The sequence below is a fragment of the Hyposmocoma kahamanoa genome, unplaced genomic scaffold, assembly GCF_003589595.1.
Source record: "Hyposmocoma kahamanoa isolate Upper Pololo Valley unplaced genomic scaffold, ASM358959v1 65, whole genome shotgun sequence".
NCBI lineage: Eukaryota > Metazoa > Arthropoda > Insecta > Lepidoptera > Cosmopterigidae > Hyposmocoma > Hyposmocoma kahamanoa.
In genome coordinates, this window is record NW_020653853.1 from 16,638,675 (window position 1) to 16,648,606 (window position 9,932).

Genomic DNA, 9,932 nt, shown 5'->3' on the forward strand with positions numbered 1-9,932 from the left:
CATCACGTGATGTGATAAAAGAAGAAACATACGTACTCGACGCCTGGAAGCTTCCGATGAAAACTAGAAATCTTTCAGCTACATTCACCAAGGAAAGCGGACGAACAAATCAAAGTTGTGAATATCAGAAGGTAACTAGCCCGTTGGTTATTCAGACAGAAATAATTTCATTCTTCAATTTTAAATTTCTACCAAAAATCGTGACAAAGTTTGATGAGTGCATCATTTAAAAAGAAAATATAATCACGGTACTATAGCACTGAGTAGAGGATATTATAATCCATAGATGATATGTATCCAGAATTGGGCTGGAGAGTGAAGAAAAAGAATTGTACCACTTAATACAATTTCGTCTTGCCACTAGTGCTATCAGAGCCTTCCTTATTCTAAGTTCTAACATTTCGTTAAGTCATTACAAAAAGATACAAAGAGTTAATCGTGTTTTTTCAACAACAATTTACATTTAGTATACTATTCCTTGTTACGATCTCCGTTTTCCTAATCACCTCTTTAAGGATCGTAAAAAATGCATAGTTATCCTTTAACGACCGGGTTGGGCCCACTCAAATGCGGCTTAAATAATTTGACGTTAATAAGACAGTAATTTGGTGGTCACTCCTTCACTATAGAAATGTTGGGTTGCGTTCATTAGGAAGCGAAAATAACCAGATTTAATCTAGAATCTGAAAGTCACAGTCACCTTACTTCCTGGATCAATCTATCTAATTAGAACTTGACTAGATAACCAGGTATATCTAGTTCTAAGCGAACAGTTACTTTATAACTGTTACTAGATACTACCTTCCATGATAGTAGACTAGGGGCGTTACTTTTTAACCAAGTGTCGTCAGGGGCGTATTAAGGTAGATTACTTGCTGTACTACGTCTATAAATATGTCAGTAATATAATAGATCAGCGAATAATTCATTTATTCCAAAGCTTTTCAAACTCTTTACCAACTAAACCAACCTTTCATAACCTTGTATAATATAATTTCTCTTTTATTCCAGTTCTATCATTTATTCTTCTCGTACTATCATGCCTCATACTATAAATTTCTATCATCAATCCTCATTCATACTTTGCTGGCAAGTTATTCCAGCCTATTGTTTTTAATAATTGATACCTATCTATACGTTATTCTAGTATGGGATCGGCTGGGAGAACAACAGCATGCTTTATTTATTATTATTCTTTACAAGTCCCTTGATCACGTTTGACTCTATCTCACTAATTTTATAGCTTTATTGATATGCAATGTAGAGGCTTTCGTGGTTATTCACCAAATGATTGTCATTAATTACAGATTTCTTACCACGGTTGAGATCTTTTTGTTTTCCCCATATTTCGGAAAGGTACACGCTCCATCGTCACGGGTTCACTCAATCAAACCTCACTCAGTCAACCCGTGACCATGCAGCGTGTAACCGTTCCGAAATATAGAAGAAAACAAGAACTCAAACCGTGGTAAGAAACCTGTAATTAGTGTTAATCATTTATTGATATTCAACTCTATCTCCTTGCGATAAGATCTGTTCAAAGCCTAAGCGCGTTCGCGCACTGCATCCGATTCGTATTCGCTCCAAATACTATACAAATCTAGAAAATTCGGACCCACTTCAGGGGACTCTCGATCTCCGTCTGACATCCGTCCGAAACAATTACTGTCAAATAAGTAATATTCGACAAAATTAAAAGACAAGTATCTAGTATGAAGCTTCATTCGCATCACGCGTCTTTTCATTTGGGCAAGTATTGCTTATTTGGCAGTAATTGACCTGATGTCGCATGTGCACTAAGTCCGATTTGTATCCTAGAAAATACGAATATCGCTTATACACCTAGAGATAAAATGACACTTCGGACACCTGTGTCATTTCGGAGCGTCATTTTTCGGATTCGGTATTCGAATCGGACGTAGTGCTCAAACGCTCTAGTTGTCCAAAATTTATCATGCTCTTGACTGTACCCATTTGTTTATAACTTTAATAAACAAAGTTTAAACGGAATAAAAGCAAACCCATATAATCTCATTTCACGTCAAAGGGAATAAATAATAATAAAACGTCACAAAAAGTATTAAAACCCTTCAGATATTCATAGTCCAATCATAACTCAAACCTTATAAATGCAAAATCATCCACCCACCTCAATTTGATGTGAGTTTACCTGAGATTCGGTTAATTGTTCAACAACCCCTATAACCACCCTTACCATTGAAAATCCGAAGTTACGTATACAATCATCAAAATATAATGATCATCTCTGTTCATAATGTTTTTAGCATCATTTTATAGAACGTAATGGGGAAGTAGAGGCAAAACTAACTTGGTAAAAAATCTCATAGAGCGTGGGTGACGCAACAAGTGTAAAAGCAACAAAAGCCACTATTAGGGGTGATTTATATATGACTTTTTATTTTCCACCCCCGATTTGAAGGCTGATCTTATTTGTAACTGAATTTTCCCACGAATCAAAAAGGTTGTCCGGTTTTTGTGTTGATAGGTGGAAATTAAAAATGACAGTTTCGAAATGATATATTAAACCAAAACGAATTGAGATTACGTTTTAAATAGAACAGAGTGAGATTTCACGAAAAAAGAAATTATAAACAAAATTATATATTTAGAGTTCTCAGGTTTTTATGATTGTTACACATAGGAAATGAAACTATTTTTTCGGATCTAAAGCGCTTATTTTCGTTTTTTTCAAAAATTCATAATTTCATTAATATTGGACCTAACTGGTTGATGACTTCACCATTTCAGCCGTGAGCATGGGACCTGTCAGCCAGACCAGAACCAGAAAGGTTGATTGGTTTGAAAAAACAAATACTTATACGCCATTTACATCCGAAAATAGTTTTAAAGTACAAAACATTTAGTTTTTCAAAATCATATATTTCTTTACGTCAAATGACGATTGACTAAGTATATATAATAACTGTTATATATTTAAAAAAAATAAGTTTTTTTCCACTTTTAATGTGTATAATAAAATATGAAAGTGTCTTAGGGATCAAACACGTTTTTGCTAATTACGGAAAATCAGGCTTTTTGTTATTTGTTTTTTAAACCGAAAGATTTTTTGATCAATTTTATAATTTCAAATTGAAAATGAAATTGACCAAAAAAATCCATTAATGTTAAAAAAAATCATTAAAAAAGCCTAATTTTCAGTAATTCGCTAAAACGTGCTTGATCCATAGACACTTTTGATGTGTTACAAAATGTTTAACTTAGTTACAAAAAATAATCTCAATGACAGTTTCACAAAAATAACTTTACACATAAATTTAGATATAAACAAATAAATGTATCTGTACTGTGTATGTATATGTATATATGTATTTTCTGTGACATCTGCAATTATATGGCAATTAATTTTAAATGCACCGAAACTTTTCCCTAACAAAAGGTTATTTGATACACTTGAGTACAATCAGGACAATACAGCAAGTGTCACAAAAAACCATATTCAATTTGACCCCTCGCTCCCCTACGAAAGGCGTTTGCCAGCAAGTGAATTCACGAACAATATATTATGCGTAGAGGGGTGTAGGGTGCACCCCTTGTCACCCTTGTAAGTAAATCACTACAGTTCTCCCACGCACTTGTCACGCCAGAGAAGCACAAAGCCCAAGTAGGTTTCGCTTTTTAAAGATGACGTAAAGTGTTTGGCCACTATTCTATTCACGATCTATTGTTGGCGAAGGTTTTTGCATCTTCCAGCCGTGGGAATGTCGAACTGCGTCGAGATGTCGGATGTCGTCCTGAACAAGAAAAATTATTTATTAGATTGCACAGTGACAGGTAAAAGAAACGCATATAAAAATCGAATCTGTCGTCGCCAACGACGTCATTACCCGTAATACATTTTACAATTTTCCTAATCGCTATAGAGTCCATTGAGTCACCATTACAAGTCATTCCAACTAATAATTCTAATATCTCCTAATTCACAGTCTCGTAGCTACTCCTAAAACCGTTTCATCTAACCCTTTGAACGCCACAATTATCAAAAAAATGAAATTTCAACCCCTAACAATCTCTCCTAATAATCCTAAAATAGCTCTAATAGACATTTAATTACAGGCTCGGGGAGTTCCACTGACCCCTTTTACACTTGTTTACATCTTCATCCCCGCACACCCCTCGAGAGCGGTAAGCCATCAAAATGGAATGTTTAATTCCAGTATCCCATACGATTTATTATAACAAAGCAGAACGGGAACGTTCGCCCGCTTGCCATCTGTCGTCATTCCGAATCGTATCGCCGAAAAAAAGCTCAATGTGCGCGCAACCCTGGGAACCCAGGAACGGAGAGCATTCCCACGAACAACCCCTCAATTTTCAATAACCAAATTAGCCTTTGCGTTACCCTATTTCGGATATGAGGGAGTCGTGAATCTATGCATGTCGATAAAAAATATCGTGCCTCTCACTCGTTTCGCAGTATGATTCGTATTTTGTTCCCCTTCGAATGCACGTGTTCAAAGACCGTATATTTTAACGTGCTCGTAAGTGTGTGCGCGGGCGCAGATCGCAGCACCTGCCGCCGCGCGCGCACCCTATTGGCCGAGCAACCACTATCACCGCTACACAGATTTCTTTTAAATTTATTTTTTTTGTAAATCTCTTCGAACTTACGAAGAAAAAATCCTACATGTTTCGACCGGTTCGAGTGAATACTTTGTGTGTAGGTGGCATTTTATATTTAGTAATTCTTTTTTGTAAACAAAGTGTTAATGAATTATTCAAATACCAAATCTTAGACGTAGCATTCATAAATCGTATACTATTATCATTTATCGATGTGATGCCAACATGGAATCACTACAGCGACGAAAACGTTACACGACGAAATAAGAGTCATAAACAAGTGTGTAGCACGCGAGTTGCGCGTGCGCTCCCCAGAAGTCAAAGGGGTCGTGATGCACCTCAAATAACCCCAATTCATGACTTAGTGACCCCATGCCCGCCACGGAGCGATAACAATCGCATTGTTAGACACTAGGGGCTACTGAATAACATGTGGCATGCTCCGCGTGTGGACGGCACGTGGACACTTTTCCCATGAAAACCTTTAACTATAATATAATTATCATCAAGTGTTTGTAATATCAATAAAGGGATAGGTTTTGATAAGTACTATGCAAATGAGAATAGTGAAACACTTGTAGCCACGTGCGACTTATATTTATATATTTGTAGAAAAGCTTGACCAATCGTAAGAAAAAAAGTCTTAATGACAGGGAGACGTTGCAAAGTTAAAAAACAAGCCTCATGATTGATGTAATGCAAGCTACTTTGCAATGTCCTAGAATTACTATATAATATGCCTTACAAGGGAATTAAATTGAATACTTTAAAGAAAATCGTAACAATGACCAAAATCGTATTAACATTAAAAATTATCATTAAAAAGCTTTTTATCAAAGCTAAATAATCAACTACCTATGATGTTAATAAGATAAAGCGCCATCACGTATGAAAAAGATATTAGGGTATCGAATGATCCACTTGACGCACCCACACATTCAAAAGGGAGCTTTTTCACGTACACAGCCTTTATGTCGGGGGCGGCCCGGCGGATATAAAAGGCCGGCCAGCCCAGTCAGCCCCACATTCCCGCCTGTGATCTCACTAGCGACACACGCTCTCTACTTCAATTCTTTACACATTTCCAAAATGTCTTACTACGCTAATAACGAATATATCATCGCCACAAACAACTCGATGAACGAGAACAAATACAACAGTGAGAAGATAAAGAGCAGTGGCCTAAAAGCCTTGCTGAGACCTTTGATGAAGATCATCAAGAAGACAACCAAGCGCGTTCCCGCCAAAACTTATGACACGTGCTACGAAGACGAGCAGAATTCCAGCAACGAGTCCCTTGAGCGCAAAATCTACGCTGAGATGGAGGGGTGCCAGCCAGGCGCTGCCTTCCTCGTCTACAACGAAGATGAGTCTTGCGACCTTGTTCCCGTCTCCAAGGACGACTTTTACGTACCTGTACACTTCGCTCGCACAGACGCCGGCACCTTCTTTTGGACCACCGTTTCCAAGCACGACGTTGACTTCGCTACGGCGCACTGCTACACCGAGTGCCAAACCGCGGAGCAGCAGCACCCCATTTGCGACCGCTGGATCCAAGCCTAATTCTTCCAACTTAGACAACAATCAGTGTCTTCCAGTGAAACCAGTGCTTGCTCCGTTGGTTTCTGCAACCGTCTGTGATGTTAGATTTAGTTTACAATTCTAAGGTGCCATATTAGTGTTAGGTTAGAGCTAGGGCTTGCTCAATACTCGTGATAACTGATAACTCCATGAAAGCTTTAATTGTATTTCGATTTTTCGAATCGCGTTGTGATATTTTTGAAATATTGTATTGTAATTTAAAAGTTAGGTATAGTGAGCTTAATGTGATCTTCCTTTAGTTGAGCTTTAATTTTGTGTTAGGATTAGTAAATTATGTAACTATAAGAAACTTTTTCTCGTGTTGAAGAAAGTTGTTGAAAAAATAAAACATGGACTGAAATATATTTTTCTCTTTTCATTGCAATTTTTACCTTATGAATACCTAGAATAAGACACCAAATACTTTTTACTCTCTCTACCTTAAACTGCATAACAATAAATAATACACAGAAATACAGCACCGATTCCAGCAAATCATATACTAACAAGGGTTCAGACGAGATCAAGTCTCAATGATAATAAAACTTGCAGTCTCTTCTGGAGTCTTAAAAAGTGGTCAGGCGAGTGCTGAGATGTTAACGACAAGACGGCGCGAGCCACTATACTTATAACAGACTACTATAAAAAGAACACGGACTAATAACTTGTTTTGTTCAATATAGACAACTAATAAGCAAGAAAATTGCAATTTAACAGCGTAAGACTCTAACTAGATCTGTATTTACCCATTGCTCACACTGTACGCTTTTTAAGCTAAACTAAGGTCCTACAAAAGCTTCCATTTGTATTTGTACAAAGTTCTTCTTATAATGGATGCTGGGCGATGTCCATACCGGGCGAACAACATTTCTGCGCCCGCGCCGGCGCACGTGCAGGGCTCGAGGCTGCGCTACTGGGTTTTAATGGTCGATTTTTTATCGGCGCTTTTCTCTGACTTAAAAAGGCGATGCTATTAATTTCTGTGCAATCTGATTTGAGAATATTAATCAGATTTAATTGTAAAACATAGTCATCAATGAATACATGAGTAGATAGAAAATATAAAAACTTTTTTGTTTAATTCATCGTAATTAGAACGACGCCAATGTTCGATCGGTATATTGTTACCTACCAGTTACATACGCATAATATGTAGATACATATTTATTTAGGATATTCTTCATAAGAAACATTTAGTAATAAACACTACACAACATGCTTTCGCAACAATATAAAATATAAATAAAATAAAAAAATAATAAAAATAAAATAAAAAAAATTACAATTATGATGAAGCAAAGGGGAATTATTTCAATTTATGCATTATGCCTACATAGTTATAGTCTATTATGGTTTATAATACTCGTCATTAATATTATAGAAACTAAAATTATAAAACGTAAGAGAAATCATGAAACTATTTAACTAACTTGTAACTTTTTGGATATAAATTGCGTGCATTTGGGCCATTTTCAGGTTAGACTTCTCCAGCTAATTCTGGTGGCAATTTTTATTATTTAAGTGTGCAACTAAATTATCGTGAAATATTAAATTATATTTCAGGGTATGTACTACCCTCGAATATTAAATAATATTTCATGATAATATTCTAGAATATTTAAATTGCCACCGAAATTAGGTAGAGAAAATTAACTGAGAATTACCCATTCACAAACCAACGTCTCAGTCCCTATACAAGTCCCATGGCCATGGCCTGTATGGAAAAATAAATATACACGATTTAAATGGGAAAATAAAGTTTTATTTCCTATATGTAACAATCGCCAAAACCTGACATTAGTAATGTTTATTTTAGAATATATCAGCCAATATTTGCTTTCCTTTTACTCTCTTACATACCAAAATATCACTAATGTATTTTACAACTACTTATGAGCACATCTAGTAGGTTTATACTTTCTTAATATGCTGTTCAATACGGTTTAAGCTATTAATAGTGTCTCAATTTTGGTGATAAAAAAATAAATAACAACAAAAATTTCACCTAAACATAGACAACACAAATTACACCCAAAGTCACGAGACAAATAAATGTAGGCCATACAAATATTTCTCCCGGCCCAGGAATCGAACCCGGGACCTGCAGCATGGTAACCGCTCGGCTACAGAGGCAGATAGATATCTAGAATTGTTTGAAACCTACGTAAAATACGATTTTTTTTAAATTTAGATGAAAGCCATTGACTCAAAATTCACACATTCGTATCTAAATATAGAAAACTATAACAACAAAACCATTAATTACTCTAACAAAACCACAAGAAGAAAATGTTTATCACAACTTAAAACAAACCACGAAACATTTAAAATACAATTGCACAATAGAACAATGCAAACATGAAATACAAAAACAACTACACTATTATACAAAATCAACAAAAACAACCATCAGAAAAAAATCATTCACAATTCTGTACTAAAGTTTTCCCATAACCTCCTGCATGAATACTTATGCAACACAGTTGCAAATTCTTCAGACTTGCAAAATAAAACCTCTCCTACGTGTCGGGACAAGTTTCAACCTGTCGCAGAACCACCACAAGACGAATACGCAGCCTATAGAAGCTACCAATTAAAAAAAGAATATTGTGCAACAAAAGTATGCTAACTAACAAAAGGCTGTAGTGCGCAAAATAACAAAAGCCAATGACAATAAAGATTGAGCATTCAAATGTGCACGTGCGAATCGTAGGACAGTAAAAGTTGCTATTAAATGAAAACTCCATTGTTGGGAATGCAATGATAATTCATTTGCCAAATAATAAAAAATTAAAATTGTTCCCGTCGTGCTATTTTGCTTAAACGTGTTGAGACTGTATCGTAACCCTTTGACCGCCGTGGACGCTTTAAAGCGTCTTACATAAACGCCAATGACGCCTTAATGCGTCACTTTAAATTTATTTTAATAAATAAATATTAAGATAATATTATATAAGATATTCCTTGTTAACACAATAATAACTTATATTCTAGTTATGCACGGATTCAAGTTGCATTTCATGGTCAGTTATGTGCGTCTTTGACTTAGGAGAATTGAATTTATATAAGGTGGAAATTAATAACATGTCACATCATTAATAGGCTTGGCGTTTAGGGAACGAAACTAGTTTTTATCGGTGGTGGTGAAAAGGTTAATTACATTAGAAATCTATAGTAATAATACTAATAATTAGCCTATATACCTTCTCACGCGGAACCAATGCGGTTTGAAAACGTCACACACATAATTAAATGTCTTTGCAGATGTGTGAAGGTTTCATCACAATGTTTTCTTTCAACGAAAATATATTTTTTAATAATATTAAGTAACGGGACGAACAAGTCGTGTGCCTGGTGGTAAGCGACACTCCTGTCCCTAACAGTCGCAGTGCCACTCAGAGCTTTAAATCACAAAGATCTGAGGGCCACTGCACCCGACACCCTGAGACATAAGTTGACAAGTCCCATCTGCCTGCAATTTCACCAGCATCCTTTTCAGCAGCAACTTCATGTAAACAAATCAAATTTCGCACATAAATTCTGGAAAATTCAGAAGCCCGGATTCGAACCCACAATCCTCAGCTTAAAAGGCAATAAAGTTAAATTAAATTAAGGTCATACCATCAAGAAAGACATGCAATTTTCAAGAAATATGTCAATAGTTTGTCTTATAAACGGATTGCTTGAGTAGTGCATGCATTCTTTTCATTTTCATCTACAACCAGTACCAAAAATAAATAAAACGATAT

At 35.8% G+C, this 9,932-nt stretch overlaps 1 protein-coding gene across 1 annotated transcript; it reads left to right on the plus strand.

Annotated features, from left to right (window-relative positions):
• Positions 1–5,631: 5,631 nt before the first annotated feature.
• LOC113231430 (enhancer of split malpha protein-like) lies at positions 5,632–6,553 on the plus strand. Its single transcript, XM_026465746.1, has one exon. The coding sequence runs from the start codon at positions 5,692–5,694 to the stop codon at positions 6,163–6,165; it is 474 nt and encodes a 157-aa protein (XP_026321531.1). The 5' UTR covers positions 5,632–5,691; the 3' UTR covers positions 6,166–6,553.
• The last annotated feature ends 3,379 nt before the right edge of the window (positions 6,554–9,932 follow it).